At 37.8% G+C, this 23107-nt stretch overlaps 1 protein-coding gene and 1 long non-coding RNA gene across 11 annotated transcripts in view; one reads left to right on the top strand and one right to left on the bottom strand.

Annotated features, from left to right (window-relative positions):
- The window catches only part of hhat (hedgehog acyltransferase), a 38782-nt gene extending 24221 nt beyond the window's left edge, over window positions 1–14561 (bottom strand). For 2 of the 9 annotated variants that reach the window (XR_009064672.1, XM_057848752.1), the window contains exons 1-11: window positions 13490–14561; window positions 12585–12747; window positions 11923–12141; window positions 11252–11401; window positions 11109–11173; window positions 10831–10944; window positions 10519–10713; window positions 9445–9660; window positions 9155–9332; window positions 3441–3591; window positions 1756–1791 (exon numbers count right to left, since the gene is read on the bottom strand). Coding sequence is in view for 5 of the 9 variants with exons in the window: in XM_057848752.1 (XP_057704735.1) it covers window positions 1756–1791; window positions 3441–3591; window positions 9155–9332; window positions 9445–9660; window positions 10519–10713; window positions 10831–10944; window positions 11109–11173; window positions 11252–11372 (1076 nt within the window). In the remaining 4 variants the exon portion in view is untranslated. Of the gene's footprint in view, window positions 1–1755; window positions 1792–3440; window positions 3592–9154; window positions 9333–9444; window positions 9661–10518; window positions 10714–10830; window positions 10945–11108; window positions 11176–11251; window positions 11402–11922; window positions 12142–12584; window positions 12761–13489 lie in introns of those variants that run through there. The other 7 variants (XR_009064669.1, XR_009064670.1, XR_009064671.1 and 4 more) reach the window with 6 other exon arrangements.
- LOC130923219 (uncharacterized) overlaps window positions 8142–23107 on the top strand; it is an 80635-nt gene continuing 65669 nt past the window's right edge. The window contains exons 1-4 of one of the 2 annotated variants that reach the window (XR_009064674.1): window positions 8142–11812; window positions 12072–17338; window positions 17477–17549; window positions 19613–19700. This is a non-coding gene — a long non-coding RNA (uncharacterized LOC130923219). Of the gene's footprint in view, window positions 11813–12071; window positions 17339–17476; window positions 17550–19612; window positions 19817–23107 lie in introns of those variants that run through there. The other variant, XR_009064673.1, reaches the window with a different exon arrangement.

Here is a 23107-nt window from a genome sequence, read left to right as displayed (position 1 = left end):
CACTTTTGATGAGGAGCGGACGTGTGGCGCATTGTGTGCCGCTTATCGTTTTTGCATTTGTGGTGGGATAATTGCAAGAGATGCCATTAAGCGTAAGGTTGGGGGAGGTGTCAGTTTCCAATGGACACGGGCTGAAATGGAAACTTTAATTTGCAATTCAAATCGCTAATTAATTGGAGCCTACGCAACAGTCTAACCCACCATACTTCATATTGAACAAATATGGAGACAAGACTCACCAGATAAGTGTTTTCTTATTCCTTATGTCTTTTTTATTAAGCCAAAGTCCACATTACCGTTCTGACATTTGTGATTCTGCCATCGTTTATGAAGCTGGGTTTTCACCTGCTTGCAGAGGTTTTTCTCTAGGTATTTTAGCTCACTCCCATATTTTTAAGCATGCTTGTTAGCTTCATTGCAGACTCTATACCTCAATTGTCTTGCCAAAAAGTCAACTGGGATAAGCTCCAGCTCACCTATGTAATGAGGAGAAGCACTATAGATGCATGCAAGTCAAAACAAAGCAGACACGCCACTAATTAGTACTGATTAGTAGTTGTGTCCTAATAAAAGCAGAAAGAAAAAACAAGGGAGCGTGCCCTGGGACAAGCATGGCAAGCCAGCATCCAAGCCTTGACGGAGCAACGTGTTTTCATCAAGCAGATCGACAAACTCACGGCAGGATGCAGCATGTTCATTGGGGTTTGCTTCATTAGGGGGAAGACGAACTAATAATAAAAACGCAATCCGTCCAAGGCGCAAGCTGGAAATCGGCAGCAGCCGTTCCTGCTGATCCATATGCACATATTAAGCATAGAAAGAATTTCTCCTGGACTCGATTGACAGAAACAAAGCAACACACCCGCGCTGGCTATTATTCATCAGCAACATTCAAGCTCATAATAATGAGAAAGCATCCATGCAAATGCAACATCCTTGTCTATTTATGACCAACTGTTCAGGGCAGCTGCAGAATGAGACCTCCTGCCACAACACACTTTTTTTGAAAACAGTTAAACTGTTAAATATGGATGAGTTCAATAAACTGCCAGAATGAACACATGTGCTCAAAAGGGCACACAATGCAGATAGATGGGAAAGATAACTAAAATAGAGTAAAACTACAGCTTGACAGATGGGGGGGGGGGGGGGGGGGGGGGGTTGTCATGAAACTGTTTACAATGCAATACTGTCACCTGGTGGCATTGTTTTTGTGCACTCAACTTGGCTTACCACACAGATATTTTGATACTGTAGTCTTCTAATCATTGATTATATTTGTGATTAATCGAATACAAATACTATGTAACTACATAATGGGAATAGTTTTCCAAATATATTATTTTGAAGAGTTACAATTTACATTTTGCTTTCATCGAGGACTGCAAAAATCTCAGAATACTTACTGTAACGTAAAAATTGGACAATTTTAGGTAAACAATGTCTCTAAAAAATAAACAACTGTGTCATGCATATTTTATTTTTCCTTTCTTTCATATAGCTGAACCGATAATTTGCTAGTCAGAAGGATGGATAGAAAGCTAATCAGATACACAAACTACTGGTACACAGAAAAACAGATAGAAAGAAAGATGATTTCACAAAGATGGATGACATGTAGACAGACAAATGGACAGAGAGCCAAACATCAGGCAGATGTTAGAGTGAATGAATGAATGGCTTCAAAAATAGAAGAAAGAAACACAGTGACGAGATTAGACGCAATATGTGCACATCCTATCAAAGGCCTCTTACCTGAGGAGCCATCGATACAGGCCCTTGTCAAAATGCCTGTTCAGAGTGGAGAGACACAGCGAGAGGGGGAGATCATTAATTGGATTCACACATTTACATGATAATACCATGCGTCGGGAACACCTGAGCTCCACTGGCTTCATCATACTCTGTACTAAATAAACCCAGACAAGTTGAGTAGTGTATTGTTTGTATGCTAGATGTTCTTTCCCTGCCGCTTCCTTCCACACTCTGTCATCATTAAGAAGATTAGAAGAAGCATGTCTTCAGGACTTGTTGGCCCATAAAACACCGCCTGTATTGCCCATGACGTCAGCTGACAGATTTATGCATTCCATCAATGTTGTCGACATGGGCCAGCTCAGCGCACGTGGGATTAGTGTGCGTCACCGGTCAGCACTATTGGGCCAATTTGTCTATAGAGAGATGCAAGCAAAGGCAGCCGTCCATCTCAGCGTTACGGACGGCCGTATCTAAGGAATGTCTTGTATTTGAAATGGATGGCCAGTGCTGTACCAGAGACAGCTTTCATCTTAGCATATGTTCCTTCCATTTCCAAATAGTATCACCACTCCATTTTTGTAACATGTTTGTAACGAAAGAAAGTATAAACAATAATATTCTTTTATTTTTCATATACGTATTCATTTTTTTTTTTTTTTTACATTGAAAAATCAGTTCTTCATATATTGGTAATGTTAAAACGTTTTCTCCCCAAAGAAAATACAGTATGGGTTAGAATGTCCACCTCACAGTTCTGAGATCAAGGGTTCAATCCAGGGCTCCGGCCTTCCTGTGTCGAGTTTGCATATTTCCCTGTGCATGCGTGGGTTTTCTCTGGGAAATCCGGTTTCCTCGCACAATGCTAAAACATTCATAGTAGGCTAATTAACACTCCAAATTGTCCTGAGGAGTGTGTGTAAAGTGTTGTTTGTCTCCTTGCACCTTATGATTGGCTGGCAACCAATTCAGGGTGTACCCTGACTAGCGCCCATGATAGCTGGGATAGGCTCCAGCACCCCCAGAACCTTTGTGAAGGTAAGTGGCACAAAAGATGAATGAATGAAAAATATTAACTCACTGCCATTCAGTGATAGACCTAAAATCCATTTAAACTGAAAGGATTGGCAGCAGTGATGATGATCACTCACCGTCAGCTCTCCCATTTCAAATGGAATGGATGTTTATAGCCATCAATAGCAGTCAATGAGTTAATGTTACTGTAATTCCATTCTGCCCAAGTAAGCAGTTGATCAATGTGGCACCTAGTGCAACAGCGCCACCGACAGTGTAAAATCTGTATTGTCAAGGCTCATCAAGGCAGCTTGTAAACAGCCACTCTCTGGCACGTGAAGTATCTTGAAAGGAGATCATTGATGGAATTGATTTCTGTGTGTGTGCGTGCATGTGCGTGGTTGTGTGCTTTGCTCCATTAACCTGTCACCTTTTAGCGCTATTAAAAAAAGAAATGCAAAATGAGTCCTTGAGACGCCGTACATGTCATATAGAGGTGACCTGCCGTGGTGATTGCAGCTAATGGTGGGCGAGACAATTCAGCGCAGAGGCCGTGATTGCAAAAGCACAGACGCATTTAAAAAAAGGACTTGACATTAAATGCCAACGTTCCTCTTCAAGGATATACAGTACGAGGATGTCTAAGCGGACACTGAGTTGATGCGACTTACCGCCACATCCCGGTGAAGCTGTACATGATGCTGACACAGCGAGGTAGATCAGGAGGGACGAGCTGGTCTAATGTGGCCAGCATTGACGGAAGGCCGTATAGAACCAGATACTTGACAAAGAAAAACTGCACCAAGGCCAGAGCCAAACCACCTGGAGAGTGAGGGAATTAAAAAGGTGACAAAAATTATTACAGCAGCACTAAGACCACCATGATTAAAAAATACAATTAAAAAAAAAAAAAAACACTAAAACATTCCAATTTAAAACAAACAACTAAAACCTTTTTTTTTTTTTTTTTTAACTTCAATAAATTTAAAGATTTTCATTATTAAAGTAATATGAATTTTGTTCAAGGAATAATTATTTTTTCTGCTACAAGAATTTAATTTAATTACACTTGAAAAAAACACTTTTAAAATCTACTTTTATATTTTACATTTACAGCACACATGCATCCACATTACATATGCTCATACACATACTAGTATATACACTGCTGGCCTATGGTATTGGCACTCCTGCAATTCTGTCAGATAATGCTGAATTTCTCCCAGAAAATGATTGCAATTACAAATGCTCTGGTATTAATATCTTCATTTATTTTGCTTGCAATGAGAAAACACAAAAGAGAATGGGAAAAAAATTAAATCATTATCATTTTACAGAAAACTCCATAAATGGACCAGACAAAAGTATTGGCACCCTCAGCCTAGTACTTGGTAGCACAACCTTAAGACAAAATTACTGTGAACAACCGCTTCCGGTATCCATCAATGAGTTTCTTACAATGTTCTGCTGGAATTTTAGACATTCTTCTTTGGCCAACTGCTCCAGGTCTCTGAGATTTGAAGAGTGCCTTCTCCAAACTGCCATTTTCAGATCTCGCAAAGAGGTTGTTCTATGGGATTCAGGTCTGCACTCATTGCTGGCCACTTTAGAAGTCTACAGTGCTTTCTCTCAAACCATTTTCTAGTGCTTATTGAAGTGTGCTTTGGGTCATTGTCCTTCTGGAAGACCCATGACCTCTAAGGGAGACCCAGCTTTCTCACACCGGGCCATACATTATGCTGCAAAATTTGTTAGTAGTCTTCAGACTTCATAATGCAATGCATACGGTCAAGCAGTCCAGTGCCAGAGGCAGCTAAGCAACCCCAAAATATCAGGGAACCTCCGTGATGTTTGACTGAGGGGACCGTGTTTTTTCCCCTTGTAAACTCTATGTTGATGCCTTTTCCCAAAAAGCTCTTGTCTCATCTGACCAGAGAACATTCTTCCAAAACGTTTTTGGCTTTCTCAGGTAAGTTTTGGCAAACTCCAGCCTGGCTTTTTTATGTCTCTGGGTCAGAAGCCGTTCATTGCAAGCAAAATAAATGAAGATATTACTACCAGAGCATTTATGATTGCAATTATTTTCTGGGAGAAATTGAACATTATCTGACAGAATTGCAGGGGTGCAATACTTTTGGCCAGCAGTGTATATACAGCATATTTTTTGTTTGTTTATATGTTTCCAGAAATTGTGAACTAATTATTAAAATAAAAGAAGCCAGGTGCATAAATGTGGCCACCCCAACAGAAAAAAATAACATCAATATTTAGTAGATCCTCCTTTCGCAAAAAATAAAAAGCCTGCAAATGCTTTCTTTCTTTCTTTCTTTCTTTCTATAGTTTCTAGTGAGGGTCAGGATTCTGGTTGAAGGTAATTTGGACGAGCCTTCTTCATAAAACAAACAATACATCTCCAGTTCAGTCACGTTTGATGATTTCTGAGCATATACGGCCTGCTTTAAATCCCACCACAGGTTTTTAATAATATTCAGGTCTGGGGAATAGAGATGGCAATTCCGGAATGCTATATGTTGTCCTCTGCATGAATTTTGAACAATTTAAGGTCATCGTCTTATTGAAATATCCAGCCCCAACGCAACTCCAACTTTGTTAGTGATTCTTGAACATTGTTTCAAAGAATCTGCTCATACCGACTGGAATCCATATGAGCTTTATCAAAATTTATCAAGATTGTCATTCTGCACTGGCTACACAGCCCCACAGCGCGCTGGAACCCCACCAAATATTCTTCTGGGTAGCTCGCGTTTGTCCTGGAATGCTCTGTTCCTCATTGTCGATTCATACCGCCAGTTGTTCTGTCCAAACCACTCCATGACTTTCATCAGTCCATGGTACCTTAAGCTGAAATGAAGCTGGCTTGTCCAAGTGTGCTTAAGCATAGTACAGGGGTCCTCAAATACAAATCTTGAGGGTCCACAATTATTTTTTTTCATACAAGCATGGGTCCCTTTATTATTGTCGGTCAAGTACAAGGCAGATCAAAGGTGGAAAGGGGGTTTTATTTTGACCAAACAAAAATACAATGTACATTCTGATTAAATAAAAATGAATTAAAAATAAAAAAAAACAGTACATGTTCACTTGTTCAGAACATAAATGACAAGCTCTGTCATTAAGGTGCAAACATAACAATTATTGACAGTAACTTTAACTGTAAAACACTGCTCAATGAGAGAAATGGCATTTGGGGGTCACAAAGTTGTTTACTCACATCATCAGCCAGTACTTCTGTGCGTTTTGTGGTTGATGAATCTGAGAATGAGATTTGTTTGATTTTTGTTGTTATTTCCTTCTTTTCTTTCCCTTTGAACATTGCTGCCATCAGTTCAGTCATACACCCTTTCATTATTTCTCCATCAGAGAACGGCTTCTTATGTTTGGCCAACACCCACGACACTGAGTGTACTGCACTCCGTTGCAATTTGTTGTTGTCGTGCCATTGATTTAACAATTAATGTACCTTGATTGACTCTTGATATGACAGCTTCAACCTGTTAATTTCTTGCCTTCTCAATTCGGATTTAGGAGGAAACTTATCTTCAAAAGAGCTGTGCTCATTAACATAATTGCATTTCACATTTTCACTTTTTATCAGAGCAAATGTCTTTAAGCATATTAAGCACATAGGTTTGGTACTTGCAGTTGGTAAAATGGGACACATATTTGTCATTCCATTCCTCATTGAATTTGAAACGGCGATTTTCGTTGTCCAATTTTCTTCTCTTGGTCAACTTTGAGCATGCCATTTAGTTAAGATTTGGTCTTCTACTGGTGGCATGTACAAACAGATTGCAAAGTGCCGAGTGTGACTCATATTTCACACTGCTGCGGTCCGTCTGCGGCAGCTAGTAGCATGCAGGCTCTCTCAGCCAATCAGCACATCCATGCACGCTCTCTTAGCTAATCAGCGCATCCACGCAGGCCCTCTTAGCCAATCAGCACATCGTTGTCATAGAGATGACAACAGAAGTGGGAACAAGGAAGATATGTGACTAAAAATGAAACAGAATTTAGGGATAGAACAGTAGGGCATAGCAATAGATCGGCGGTTCATACAAATCATATCTGTTGAAAAAAAATTGTTCTCGTTTTTTCGTTCGTCCATGGGTCCGCAGAGAGGTGTGCTGTGGTACGATCGTGGGCCGCGGTCCGCTATTTGAGGACCCCGGGCATAGTACCTCAAGCGACACTGCTTGTGGCATGTGTGTAGAAAAGGTTTCTTCAGCATTACTCTCCCACAAAATGTCTTCTTGAGCCAAGTGTGCTTAATAGTTGAACAATGCACAATGACACCAACTGCGGCAACCCCATGCTTTAGGTCTTCGGAGCTGGTCTGAGGTTAAGTTGAAATGTTCGCACCATCCTTTGCCTGTGTTTATTTGAGATTTTTCTTGGCCTGCCACTCCGGGCCTTAAGTAAAACTGTGTCTGTAGTCTCCAATTTCCTCACTATGTTCCTCACAGTGAAAGCTGACAGCTGACATCTCTGAGCCAGCTCTTTGGATCCTTTCCATAAAACATGAAGTTGAACAATATTTGTTTTTAGGTCATTTTAGAGGGTTTTTGGCTCCCGTGATTCTTCAGGGTAGATGCAATGAGGAGAAACACTTGCAAAACACCCCTATAAATACTATTATTGGATTTACCTGGGTATGTAGGTAAAAGGTCCATACCTATAGACTCACCTCTCAAATATTACTGTTGCTTTGAGATGTATAAACACGTTCTTTAAAAAGAATTCAAGCACATAATGACTAATTTACTTAATATGATAGAATTTAAAGAAAAAAAACACATTAATTAAAAAAAATAGCTAAAAATAAAGAAAACACCTTTTTTTTTAGTTTTATTATTTATTCTACAATGATGTTTTCTATAATAAAACGATTAACTAATCATTTTGATTTTTTGGGAACAATCAATGTCTTGCTGTCATATAAAGAGCATGTGTGTCTACGGTGCTTATATACTATACATATAATTTTACATCCAAACGATGTGCTTTAATTTAGTGTATCCAGATTCAAATTAATTTTATAGCCATAATTTTTCAATTACCGAATTTTTCGGACTATAAGTCGCTGTTTTTTTTCATAGTTTGGCAGAGGGTGCATCTTATACCCTGGAGTGATTTATGTGTGATTATTTACTGTCGGGTCGGGCCGACTTCTGTCTCGCTAAATTAAACAATATATATATATATATATATATATATATATATATATATATATATATATATATATATATATATATATATATATATATATATATATATATATATATATATATATATATATATATATATATATATATATATATTTATAATAAAACGATGTATGGATGTTAAACAAAATAAATAATTTGGATAAAACAGAGAAGTCGCTGAGCATGCCTGCGCATGTGAACCCCTCTCTTTTCAATCTTCCCCTCCCGCATCCTCCGCGAGCATCCTGGTATTTCCTTTTTGATATGGAGCAGCTATAGGAGTGAAAAACAAACTCAAGACAGGGGAATTGAAAAGCAAACAACTGCGGCAGGAGTGGAATATGGAAAGGATTCAGATTGATTGTTAAAGATGCTATACGGAAACCTGTGTCGGCTTTGCTGAATGTAAACGAATGTGGCGCTTTGGTCTCATATGAGAAATATATTTAACAAACTTTTCCAGCGTTATTTCGTTGTGTAAATGCATTTATAATGATCATATTTTTTTTTTTTTTTTTCGGGCTCATACCTACAAATAAAACATAAAAGTTCAGGTTTTTTCGGGCTCGGGCAAGCAAATCAAGTTAATTGATCGGGCTCAGGCCGCGTCGGGCATTAATACCCGCGGGCCGGTCGAGTCGGGCTGGATTTTTTAAGTCCGATCTAACTTCTAGCGTCATGTAATGTTAGCATACCGTACACCTATTCAGCCTGTTGTTCTCTATTTCATTTTAAATTGCCATTCAAGATGACATGTCTGTTCTTGGTGCTGGATTCTATCAAATAAATTTCCCCCCAAAAATGGGACTTATACTCCGGTGCGACTTAGATATGTTTTTTCCTTTTCATTGTGCATTTTTTGGCTGGTGCAACTTATACTACGGTGCGACCTATAGTCTGAAAAATACGGTAAAAGATAATCTGGGAGGAAAATTCTTCCTGACCTCTATTTGGCTATTTTTTTGGGGGTAGTTTTAATTGTATTTGATAAAACTAAAAAAAAAAAAAAAAAAAAAAGGGAAATAAAAAGGTGTACACTTCTTAATAGAAATAAGGAAAACACTTGATGGGCAAAGTGAAAGAAATGTAGGCCTAATTAAAATTCAAACTGTCACATAAGTATCATAGAAAAGGGTCAGTCACTGGAACCGGTAACTTACCCAACGCCCAAGGTGGCAGAATCTCCAGGTAAGTCTCGTTGGACTGGATGGCGTGCATGTACATGGTATGAATCATGTATTCGGCGATGCACCACCACGCCAAGATTCGTGCGGCTCGAAGCAACAGGTAGCAAGCGCCTGTCTTGGGCTGCTTGTGCTCCTTGACAGGCCTCTGCATCTGAAGGCGAGAGACACTTCATCATTCATATAGCACTTGACAAAATTAACATTAGAAGATCCACATCACTTAGCGTCAGCTTCATGCAGGCTAAAGAATTTCTCTAACTTACCTGCTCCACGTAGTCATTGTATGTAATGACAGGTCCGTTATAGAATAAAGGGTGGTAAAACGTGTAGGACAAAAGCCACCCCAGCTGCAGGACGCCATCGGTGTGTACCGTGGGGCGCTCGCAGTGCTCCAGACTGAAGCTGATAAGGCGAAGAGTATTCACTGCCACACTGAAGAGCAGCAGATAGTACTCCTCCTCCTGCTCGTACCAGCTTCTCTTTGGGAAACGCAGGGGTGAAAAGCAAGGAAAGTTAGCTAAATCTTTGTGTAAAGTATTGTTACAGAGGTATTATCAATGTAGTCAGTATTGTTTATTATCATCAATTATAGTCATGTTTAAGAGAACACAGGTATTTGAAAATATGTTTGCCAGGCACGAGAATTCAAAAAAGGCAAAAATAGTATATTGCATAAAATGGTACATACAACTGTTAAGGTGTTAGGGGTCACTCATGTGATTTGTATTTTTGCCTCTATTCAACCACAATGTCTGGATCTAAATTGTAATTTTATTTCTTTTATTAATTACTTTCATTGTTATAAACTAGTACATTTGTAATAGAAAATACATTAATAAACAACCCTAAACTTTTCAGATTGACTTTCCTTTGATACAGTTGATACATTGATACAGTTCCGGTAGTTAGAATTTTATCACAATTAAATATTATTGCTGCACTGTGCGGAATAATATTCTTCATTAAAAATGTGAGAATTCAACATTTCAATTCATTTTTTGTGTTATGGATAGTTAAAATATATTAAATGACTATTTTTTTAATTATACAATTCAAATAATAAATGTAAAACCGTTATTTAAAACATGTTGAAAAGCAAAATATCGAAAGAATTTTTAGATATTTTTCACATTTTTCAAATACACTTTGACTGAGTAACAAACTTCAAACAATCAAACAGGTATGTTGCTACATTTAATGCCAAGCTCTTACACGCTCTTGTGTCCATCAAATATAGCTTCATATTCAAACCAAAGATATAGTCTAAAAAAGCACCATCACAATCGCCATCTAAATTCTATTCCCTGTTTGTGTTTACATTTAGCCGTTACACTTACCTTAATGTCCTGAATTTGTCTGATGTGAAGGGTGCAGAGGAACAGAAGGTTGCAGGTCCAACACAGAATACGCTTTCTGAGCTGGGCCACGAAGAAAGACAAAGCCACATGCACAAGCAAAACAGCCACACCTTTAAGTCCCAAAATGCTACTGGCTGCCGAGAGGCCGTAAACTGTGAGCGCCATGACCCGAAGCTGGTGACAAAAGGTTAAAAAAAAAAAAAAAAAAAGCTTACTTACATCTTGTGGAAAAAACAATCTAGAGTTTAAGGGGGAAAAGCGAGAATTTGCATGCGGTGGGTTGCTTCAGACCTGTGGGTAAAGGGCGCTGCACAATCTAGATATGACAGCATGCCCAATCAGAGTCCATAGCAAGGACTTCTTAGCCCAAGCGGTCCAGAACGTCCACTCAAAGTCTGATGCATCCTGACCAAATATACAAGTAAAAACAAAACATTAAAAAAAAAATCCAAGACAAAACTCAAAATCACATTAATGTTACTATTTTCCACAAGAGTGATAGCATATATTGCAAGCTAAAAAAAAACAACAAACTTGAACTTTTGACAGTCGGCAATTTCAAAACGTACCCTTTTAAAGCCGTTAAAAAGGCCTTTTTCCAGTAGGAACTCCCTATCCAATCCCACTTCATGCTCTGAAACACAAATCCCCCAAATTACAATATTTTTCAAGCTTTACCAAAGAGTTGACATGATTACAATTACTCCCCTACCTTTTGAGAACCTGTGAAGTTCATAAAAAGAGTAAAAATGGGACCCAAAGGACAGCAGCCAATAGACAAGGAGCTCCGTCTGTGGCAGTGGTGCCGATTGGACTTTCGGGTTTGATGCCATCTGGTTGAAATCAATGCACTATGGTGAGCCTGGGACATGCATTAAGCAAATGCATTAGATTGTTGAACACCTAGTGGCATGCTGAGAGATGTTTCTTATAATTGTGTCTCTCTCGTGGCGCTAAAGGCTCTCACTGATGAAACAAGATCATTCAATGCCAGCCATCCCAGTAAATATGGATTTTATTTCTATCGCTGTCAATGGCAGCAAATGAGTTAAAAGCAATAACCTCAAGAATAAAAGTCATGTCGAATTAGTTCATATAGCGCGTTACATATTACTACCAGTGACCGCATTTGACGGAAGTCAGAAATGATGATGTCGGTTGCTAGGTAACACCCAGGACTTTACGACAGTCACTTTCGCGGCAAAGGTTGCGTCTACGGCGGACATAGAAAGCTTGTATGCACGGCTGGCTGCAAACTCATTACATTTAGCAGGTAAACTTGGACATGTTTGTACGAGTGTGTGAACTGTGTGTGTCATTACAGCAAACATTTTCCATTTTCAGCGGAAACTAGACAGCAGCGTCAAATTTACAAAATGTTACCTAAAAACTTCAGGTTATCTTCCATTTTGTTGTTGACAAAAGGCAGTGCGCGCTTCCCTGGGCAACTGTTGAGTTTCAACTTTAGCTCACATAAAAAGTGAAACAAAAATCACGCCTTGACTTCCGGCGTCTGTTCTTCTTCTTTGTAGTGTTTGGTGTTTGCCCGTCGTCCAAATGGCCGCCACCACCAGGCGAGGATGATTCGTCGTTTAAGACAAGCTGCAGAACATCAATTCGCCATCGGGATACAGTAACACAGTTCAAAACACTTCGTATTTTGTGAGATAATTTTAAAGAATATTATGAATTTATCAGGGCCGTTCCTGACCAATTTGGTGCCCTAGGCAACATATTTATTGGCGCCCCCCCCCCCACCTATTTTCACCACATATATTTAAACACTCACACTGAAAACGCACGTTATCTCTTTGTAATTTATTATATAAAAAAAAGACAAGGAACAAGTGCAGAAATTAAAAGAAAAATGCTGTTATAACTATTCAAAAGCACCAATGAAAACACTTAAAAAAACAATTGCATTAAATAAATAACAATTGTTATTACAATATGATTAACACCGACCCACACAAACCTATATAAAGACACCCAGAACACTTTAAAATGCAACTTTTTTTTTCACCTTGACTTATAACCTTACTCACCTTGTCTTCACTGATGCAAAAGCATCTATTGCACTTTCATATGACAGTTGTTTTGGAAGGTGCACTTCTTTCCTGGACTTGGTGGGCTTGGACTTGGTGCTGATGTGGATAGGTTCGCCGTAAAAGATGGCCCAGGATGTACAGAGGTAGAAAGAAAATATTTCTGAAGAGCAAAGTGGAATGTTACATTATATAAGTCAAATAGCTGTTAATTGTGAAACCAGCATCACATAACCATAATAGCGCCTAAATTCTTGCAGCCTACTGTACCTGTCTGTATGATCCGGCCACTATCTTTGATGGGCGTAGTTAAAAGAAAATAAATTCTTGAAGCACGGCAACTACACAGGACTATCCAATAATAATGAATTAAATAATATACGATAGCAAAAAAAAAAATAATAATAAATTGAATATGTTTTTACGTGAATGTGATCGCCATTTTAATGAATTAATGACACATTTAATAACAAATGTTTGCATTTAAATCTTTGGCACTTTTAGTCCCCCATACCACATAACTTTGAAATTATTAATTCCATATTTAAAGGTGTATTTATTTAATCAACCTTGGCACTTTTAGGCAAGGTTTGTTTAGGCAATTTATTTGAAAAGCACAATTTAACACAGGGTAAAAGTGGTTCACATCACATGAAAATAAGCTAGACAATTTTAGTCTCCCATACACTTTGTCCAAATTTCTCTAAAATTGGAGGAGGAGTAAATTTAACTGAAACTAATCCACAGCTGGCTGAATACTGAAAATATTTCTAAAACAACAGCCTGGCTAATGATACAGTATAATTTTGCTTTAGCACTAAGTCATATAAGCTCTTTGTAAATAACCGCTGTAGTTGCGCTAAATCTATGTGCTTATGCTGTTGAAAAAAATAATCACAACAAACCTCTGTTTTTCTTCACGTCTTTGCTGTCTTCTTTCTTTTTATTCTGACCCGAAGGGCTTTTGTCTTTTCATGAAGTTGACTTGTCACCGTAACGTTGCTCAAGTGCGGAGGCTAAAAATAGCACCTTCAGGTAGCTCGCTGGTCTGCTGGGTGGTGGGACTAGGGTCCGTGGTGAAATTATCGCATCACAGGAAAAAGGGAAACGGGCAGAAGGCACACTAGAAAAATGATTTCATTATTATTTAAAGACTTATTATGAACGGTTTTGTTGTTCTTTTGTTTTATTGTTTTGTGTAATTTTTTGAATACTGGTTTCATCAAATATTATTTGAATATTTGTCTTGACGCATTTTTGGACGCTGGTGCGCCCTTAGGCGGTTGCTTGAATTGCCTTATGGGCGGCACGGTCTGTAACTTATATGAACTCTTATTCAATGCTCAGATGCTTGGATGCAAAGTTCTTCATTCTTTTATGTTGAGTATTTCTATTACTTTTTGCTTTTCGACTGCATACTAGAGGTGGGTAGAGAGTAGCCAAAAACTGTACTCAAGTAAGAGTAGCATTACTTCAAAATAATTTTACTCAAGTAAAAGTAGTCTTCACAAAAAAGTACTCAAGTACAAGTAAAAAAAAATTACAGTATTTACTCAAATAATGAATAACATTTTAACTGCTACCAAATTATATTATTTTTTCTCAGCTTTTTCAAGTTACCTAGATGAACTGTTGTTACAGTGATACTGTACAATAACCATTACATAACCACATTACACCAAATAAATATTAATAATAAAAAAATAATAATCATTTAACTCCGACGAGAGAGAAAAATGACAGAAAGAGCAAAAAGAGTGCCTTCTAGAGGAGAAAATAGTTCCTAGTTTGAATAGTGAATACAGTAGTTCCTTCACAGTTAGTATTATAAAATTTAAAGTAAAATATCTACGGTTTTCTGTGGTCAATCGGTGCCAAATAAAGACTAGAAAAGAGGTTAAAATCCGCGCTTTCGAGTCATGCTGAGGGCAGCAATTTCAAATAATTTATTTTTAATGGTGCTTTAAAGACACCACATGATCGAACAGGCTGGTATGATCATAGAACAGCAAGCTTGCGTCTGATTGGTATAATGGAATCATGTGATTATTTTTGCAACGTCTCATTGGTGAAATTGGTAAAGCTACTCTTGGCATCGCTAGCAAAATAAATAAATAAATAAATATAATATGAAGAATAAAGAGGAAAAATGTAATGACTCTTGTGTAGCCCAAAGTAGCGGAGTAAGAGTAGCAGTTCTTCTTCACAAATATACTCAAATAAAAGGTATGGCTTAGTAAAACTACTCTTAGAAGTACATTTTTCTCAAAAATCTACTTAAGTAAACGTAATGGCGTACATGTAACGCGTTACTACCCACCTCTGCTGCATACGAAAACACAAGTACCTTTTTCTACCAGTCTCATCTGTCCGTACACCCATCCATCGATTCATGTTCTCCCTCATAAATCTGAGGTCGGGTTGCGGGGGCAGCAGTTTCAGTAGTTACTTTTAATCAAATGTTGTAGATTGCCATACTTTACAATTTAAAGTCATTTGTCAATTCAATTTACATAATCGTAATTGTATTTTCGATTTCTCTACACATGTTTAATATAAATGGAATTAAGACATTTACTGAATTTTTAGAAAGGAGTTTATTTCAGCTCAATAGTGGATGCAACCTCATTATGACGAGCCTCAGCCTATGAAGAGGCCATAGGAAGCCAATGCCAAAGAGGTCCTTTTATGTAACATGTTGTCATGCAGACACAATTGACAAAGTGAGTACTGTATATTCCTTCAAATGTCAAAAATAACACTGTTTATCCTCTTGAGAACATATACATTTTGTTCTTTTGCCTTCAGAGCATGAACATTACCACCAGTAAGACATCATTTAAAGCAACAGTTGTAAGCTCATCTAACTTGAGGATGCATGCCAGCATGTATTTGCATGTTTCGTGTTTTTTCTGTGTTCACACAGACAACTTCAGCTGCTGCTTCTTCACAGCTCCTCGGTCTCTCCGTCCAAGGGCATGAGGTGGGGCACCTCATCAGGTACGCCGTTCATTTCCACGTGGATGCTGCTGGGCTCGCTGCTACCCACCCAGCCAATGGGTGTGCGGTTGAAGGAAGGTCGGAGGTTGAGATCATGACCGTACACCACTGTGGGCTCAGCTACCACTTTGGTCTTCTCAGTTTCGGGCATTTGGAATTTCATGAACTGGAGGGCCTTTTCAAATCCGCCATAGGGCATGGCAGTCCTGGCAGAGTTAAGCGATTGTCAGTTTTATTCACAGATAAACACAAGATTGTTTTCAGTGCAGTATGTCGCTTTGCAGGGTATGCAAAGCATGTTTAAAATGAAATAAGTGCCAGGACCAAGAAGAAAAATCCCATGTACTCCACAACCTAGCATAGTTAATGTTATAGGTCACATCAGATTTAAACTATTGTCAAGTTTCTCATTAGTAAAGGAGGGTTATTAATGTAAAAATTAAAATCAAGTGAGGTCAAACAATAGAACCCTGACATACTTCACAAAGTTCATTGCTAAATTCTAAAAGAATGTTAGAGATCCCAATCTCCGTCCTCGATACAATCATTAGGGATGCACTTTAGCCAAAGATCAAAACGATTAGAGATACTTTCTGTATACTATATGTAAGTACCTGTTGAAGCATTTGTACTTGCGCAGATCAATTTGCCCACCGGGGCCGGGCATGAAACCTTTTAGGGTGGCTAGCAAACTTTCGTCACCCTTCATGGCTTTCTCCCAAGGAGATATGTAGGTCTTTATGTGCATCTTCTTAGACGCGTCATCTTTTCCGCCATCTATGAACAACAGATCTTTTTAGGAACTACAGAAAGGAAGGGTATTACTTATAATCCATTGATTTGGTCATCTATTCAACATGTAATCTCAGAACACTATCACAAGGGCCTGAAATAGTCCAGGTGATAGTAGTTGTTGAATTTAATGTGGTCATCTTTAAGGGACATAAGAAACTGAAAGAAGCAACATGTCATCAAAGTAGAACTTGTAAGATTTTAATAAATCTTTCATACCAACCTTTTGGTTTGGATCCTTCACCCGATCCTCCATCAATTCCATCTTTCCCTTGCTGCGTGGCACCTTGTCCCTCCGCGCCTCCTCCGGCTCCTCCGACTCCTACCAATCCCCCAGCTTCACCGCTCTTGCTTCCAGGTTTCGGAGGAGGCACAGGGGCCCCTCCTCCAAACACCATCCCTCCATAATGCAACTGACTAGCATCTTTGCTGAGGAGATACCCTCCCAGGTGTATCGTTTGGCTGCTTGTCTGACCACCTACCGTCGGGACAAACTTCTGCAATTCATCCTGAAAGGGAGCAATTTAACCAGATTTACTTACTGATCAACTCTAATTGAGGTGGACCATTTTGTGTAGGCTACCATAGAGTCACCACAGAAGATGTCAGGGTTGTTCTCATAGATGAACTTCTCCACCCGCTGCTGCCTCATCTTAAACATCTTGGAGCCTCGGTTCTTGAGCAGAGACAATTCCTCCAGCATGATGTCTTTTGGCGTTCCGATCTTTCTTCCCAAGTCGAACTCAGAAATATTAACAACGGGCTCGTACTCTTGGTAAGTGCAACCATCACATTAAAACACTGTTTCAGTGTTCTGTTCATGTCAAGTTAACGATACTACAAAACTGTCAGACTTACCATCCTGAGAGATTTTTGATAGATCAATGATGACTTTGGTTGGCTTTCTCCTTTTATTTACAGGTGTGGGTGTTCTTGCGGGCATGGCTGTCAGGAGTGAGAAAGTAAGAACAATGTTTATTAGGCTTGTAGGGGAACTAATGAATCTCTTAATGTTGGGGTACCAATTAATCCTTAAAAGCTAGCTTCTGGTCAGTATGGCAAATTCAAATTGGGATGACAGATTTCATTTGTCTTTTCAGGCATGGGTTCTTGAGACTTCTATTTGTGATTCTACTCATGATAGACATCTCCAGTCCACCAAATTTCATGATGGTAAGTGTAATTATTTTGAGCGGGCATGATTTTTTTAAACATTGAGTGACTCTACTGAAGCTGGGGTACATAACATCCATCTGTTCATTCTTTTTAAAGTTGGAAAGCATTGCTTCTATGCATATGTACTTTTTTTGGGGGTCTCCATGATATAGGCTACATGCCCATTGAATGTAATATTATCAAGTAAAACTGCCATTTAGAACCATCCATACCAACAACCCCCACCAGAGTTCACTGTTTACTGTTTTAACCAAGACATAAAGTCAGTGTGCTGAATTTAAAAGCACCAAATCGGCATGCGATGCTCATCAGTCAAGTTATGGTTGTCGTTATACTCAGATTCCCAACATTCCCCATATGAAATTGATGTCTGCCGTGGGAAATGTATAGCTGCTTGCAGTACCATTAATAGTACAGTTTCAAAGTGAAAATCTTAAACCAAAATACCAGTTGGCATTAATTTGTATGTATTACTGCTGAGCCTTCAAAGTTGTCTAAAAATGGTACAATACAATCTTATGAGACAGCCTGAGCATTTGCTAAATCACGCTGGATGCCAACAAATTTGTGAGACTTCTCTGGGATTTAGGATTTGGTATACGGTCTCCATCTTGTGGTAATAATAGGTGAAGAAATCCTGAATACAATGTTTATACATATTTGATGTGACAATGGTTTACACCTTTTAAAAATCTAGTACAGTAATCAGTTTTATTTAATTAAGTACGATACAAGAAATTTGTATTCCATTTTTTAGAACTGTACGATTTTTCAAGTTTTTACGAGTTTTCCTATTTATGAGCACAGTGATCATTTTTAATGGTGTTCATAAGAAATACACTTTTAAGGAATAAAACCTCCGCCCTGTTTTTGTGGAACGTTCAGACTTCCTATTTCTCCGTGATTTTTGAGAGCACATATTGAAAAGGTGTAATGAAGTTTAAGAACCAATGCTTTTGATTCTTGAATGATTAACTCCACAGGTCTGTTTTGCTTTTTCTTTGGCTTTTTTTGTGGTTTTATTATTTTGTGATGTTATTGCAGAGGGTTTAAGTATGATGAGAGAAATATTTGTAGTATTATTTTACAGTTGTTGTTGTTGTCGCTGGTATGACAGTCAAGAATTTTCAAATATTTTTCCACTGGCATGACTGTTAAATGGTTTGTATTATGTGTTGACTAAAAACATATTTTCTTCAGATAATCAAAGCTTTATATTTAAGAATGTTTGTGAAAACTTTGTGTTTGAAACAAGAACAATTAGAAGTCCACTAGTACCCCGGATCTGATCGTGTTTGAATTTGAAGATTCGGTTTTATTTTGCTTCTGTTCAGAATTTAGAGGCTTTACGCTCTGATGCTGTTGTAATTTATACTTTTGTTTTGTTCATTTACTTTACCACCTTTTTTAAAAATTCTCGTTAGAATGTCTTAAGCACCTCCAGTTCTCAACATGTCGCTCTCCCCTCTCTTGTTAAAAGGAAAAACATCACATCGAGTGACTGTAACACAACCCACGAGGTTATTTTTAATGTACCCATCCTTAGCCAAGACATTGAGCGTGTAAATGTGTCATTTGACGATCAAATGGGTCTGATAAATCGCATTAGTACACAAATCACGCCCCTTGAAAGTACTCCTCCTTTTGAATTAATATTTCATGTAATGTAAATGTAGCATTGGTCAAATAAACTCTATGGTACAGTTTTAAATCCCTGAAGATGATTAGGAGTAGCCTCTCAGGTTTAACACCCACAGCCCCACACCCTCTTTTCAGGGTTTGGTGATGGCATATAGAGTCCATGCAGTGGCCAGAGTGGGAGGGTCAGCACATTGGCCATCCCTTTGGGCATTTGACGATGCAAGCAGATCACCCAAGTGGCATCAAATAGAAATAATTTAATATTATTGTCATAAAATGAACATAGCAATTCAAATGATTGGCAGTATTTTCTGAAGAAAAAAACATGCCACAAATGTTTTGTTTACCTTCAGTGTTTGGAAAATTGTGTTCAGAGCTATAAAAATTAAAAACTCACCTGTTTTTATTTTCTTTTAAAGAATAATCCTGTGGAAGGCAGAGAAGAAGAGACCAAAATCCCGGGTTGACGGATCCCCCAAAAGCGTACGACTAGTTTGATCCCGGTCGGTAAGACACCCACCCTACGCTTAAATGGCAGGTCGTTTCTTCCTAGCTGGGGCTGCGGGTGGCAGCGGCGTGGTGGAGGTGGATTTTGAGGAGTATGAATAGGGATGCAAGAGCGTCTAAGGCATGGAGGGGCGGGTGGGAATTGGGGGTCAGTCCTCTGGCCAGTTTAAAGTGCTGATGGGGATATTAGAGGAACAAAATGATTCTCCCAGATGGTTGCGGGGCATATATTTAGCAGCAGGAATGCAGGGAACCCACATCAGTTACAAGATAACCTCATGAGACCACGAGGTGTGTTTAGGCGACACACAGAGTGAGGGAAAGTGAAGAGGAGAGTAAATGCACAAATGGACAAAGTGCAGGCCTGAGGTTAAGCATATGTGTGTTTAAGTCACTCTAAAGCTCTTTGTGTTATGCAGTTAAGGTCAGGCACTCTACACATGACATATAATATACATACATAATATATAGCTGGCATTTAGGCAAAGTATGGCTTATAGCGGAATATACAGTTTGCCTTTATTTTTTTTTAATTGAATTTAATTTTTTTTATATAAACTCAGGTGACTTGAAGTTCCGCTGTGAGAACCCCAATTTGGCCAAATTTCAAAATTGTCCTATATGCATGCGTGATACATCCTTGAATGCTTAAAATTTCAATTTTCTGGGGGAAAGAAACAACAGGAGGCCATTTTTTTTGTTTTTTGTTTTGTTTTAAACAGCAAAAACTGGAGGTGAGGGCACGCGAGAGAATAAATAAAGACGCCATGATTTTAACGAAATATTATTGCGTACTTACTTCTTTTCGATTCAAAAATTCCATGTAGCATGTATTACCGAGTGTCCAGACCCAGCTGTGAATGGCCACTAGGGCTGCAGCTATTGATTATTTTAGTAGTTGACTAATCGATGAACTAGTTAGTTTGAATAATCAAGTAATGGGACAAGGAACATGAAAAATTAAAATACCTGAGCTGTGCTTCAAAGAGTACTTTAAAAAAAAAAAAAAAAAAAAGCTTATATGCTATAAAATGCTAATGTTTTTTTTTTACACTGCTCTTAAATGGTTCAGTCATACATTCCCACAAAAAACGGCTAAATATATAAACTAAATTGTGACTGCATTAAAAAAACGTTAGCTCAAACAAAAACTTAGCTTATGTTGGTCTTAACAGGGAGCAGTTGGATTCAGCCATGTGAAATGAGGCAGACCTGAGGGCAGTGTATCCACCAATAAAACCAAATGCAAACACTTTCAAAATAAACCATTACAATGCCACTTTAAACGATTACTCGAAGCAATGAAATTTAATTCGAATATTTTTTTCTAATCGAATACTCGAGTTAATCGATTAATCGTTGCAGTACTAATGGCTGGATTTTTGGGGGATTTTATGGGTGAAACATGGTAATATAACAAGGGTTGCGATGCAGAAATCGCAGACATCCAGGAGTAGTTGAGATTTTCATTTTTATATATTTACCCTTTCAAACGTTTCTTCCCCCCCCCCCAATTTTTCCTTGTTTGGCCACTTTAAACACCACTTTAAACAATTACTCGAAGCAATAAAATTTAATTCGAATATTTTTTTCTAATCAAATACTCGAGTTAATCGATTAATCATTGCAGCACTAATGGCTCGATTTTTTGGGGGGGTATGTTTGGGTGAAACATGGTAATATAACAAAGGTTGCGATGCAGAAATCGCAGATATCAAGGAGTAGTTGAAATTTTCATTTTTATATATTTACACTTTCAAACGTTTTTTTTTTTTTTTCTCTCCAATTTTTCTATGTTTGGATCGATTATTTATCATCTAAAATATTGGGGAGAATGTGACAGTAACGAAAAAAAAAATCAATTAAACGATAGTTATGAGGTGGATATACGTGACATTTTTACAGACCCCAGTTTTTTCATTGTGAGGTAATTTGTTTATAAGTTTAAAATATGCCAGTGAATAATTTTTTTTAACTCGTTTTTTTTTTTTTTTTAACTAAATATTAGACATCAATTAGTGATACAAAAGGGGTTGCGCGATGTCTGTCAACAGGGGTTTCCAGGGTAAAACGGACAAATTAAAAATAGGGGGCTTATTGCACCACAAATCTGCTATGGCAGTATATAGACATATTGTTCTATCGAAAACAACAGCTCTTTTGGCTTAAAATACAGCAGTTTATTTTAAAGAGGGGTGCACGAGCAGGAACTGCTTTTTCAGCCTTGTCTGTGTTTTCCGCCATATATAAATCAGATGACCATGTTGTGAGTAGGAGCTGAAATTGGCACGCAAGATTAAATATAGTTCAATTTGAAAATTCAGAAAGCAAACTTGTGTTTATGGATGAAAGCTAAAATTTTAGCTAGCAAGCAATTGCCTATCCAGAGAATGTGAATCAAAACTAGTGTTGTCCTTCTACCCTTTAATAGTAAAACTTTCATAACTCCAATTCCATGGAGAGGAGATCATTATTCTCATTGCACTTTCTTCCTGCTCACTTTTCTATTTTTCAATTTTGTACATATTTTTATTTATGTGTCAATTTTTTAACTAATGGAGAATATGTGTGGTTTCTGTTGCAACCAAATTGCCCTTTAAGGGACACTGATAATTTGATGATAATGATGATGAATTACTAGAAACCTATTGTAACAGCCCATGAAAATAATAGTGAAGACCCTGAGCTGGTGTGTATATACATGAATTTAAAAAAAGGCATTTTATTTATTGGTCATTTTTAGTATGTATTTTTAAATTTATATTATCAGCAAATAATTGGTCAATTCATTTATTCTAAACATATAATGTATTCTGCTGTTATAAAAAAAACTAGTCAACAGTAATGAAATAAATCTAACATCAGACAACATTTATTAAAGGCTTTTGACACGTGTTTATTTTGTTAAATAATTGATAGTTTTTTAAGTTATTTATAATTTTAAAATATTTTTTTTTTATTTTGAATTATTTTTTTTTTAAACCAAGATCAAATCACGATGATGGCCGGCCCTCAGTGGAACACATAATGCAATTCTTCCTCTGAAATGAAATCAGTGTTATATAACTTTTGTGTTTGCTGACCAAGGCATTTGTTTGAAAAATATGTTGTTTTTTTCCAAATTAAAATGTATATATTTTATAAACATGTATTTATTATTATGTTAAATGAAAAAAAAACAAAAAAAACATAAAGTTCTCCAACTATTCATCCATTACCTGTATTGCTTTTCTACACCCTTTGTTTAAATTTTTGAGGCATCTCATTCAAATGAATAGTGAAAGTCTCGAATCTTATGACCACAGGTGTGCACGGTTTTCGCGGGGGTGCTAGAGTCTCTCCCCACTGTCTATGGGCAGGAGGTGGAGTACCACGAACTGGTTGGGAGACAATCCCAGACTATAAAA

The sequence above is a fragment of the Corythoichthys intestinalis genome, chromosome 10 (genome assembly GCF_030265065.1).
Source record: "Corythoichthys intestinalis isolate RoL2023-P3 chromosome 10, ASM3026506v1, whole genome shotgun sequence".
NCBI classification, from domain to species: domain Eukaryota; kingdom Metazoa; phylum Chordata; class Actinopteri; order Syngnathiformes; family Syngnathidae; genus Corythoichthys; species Corythoichthys intestinalis.
Note: the sequence above shows the minus strand (reverse complement) of the source record. Positions and strands in the feature narration are given on the sequence as shown.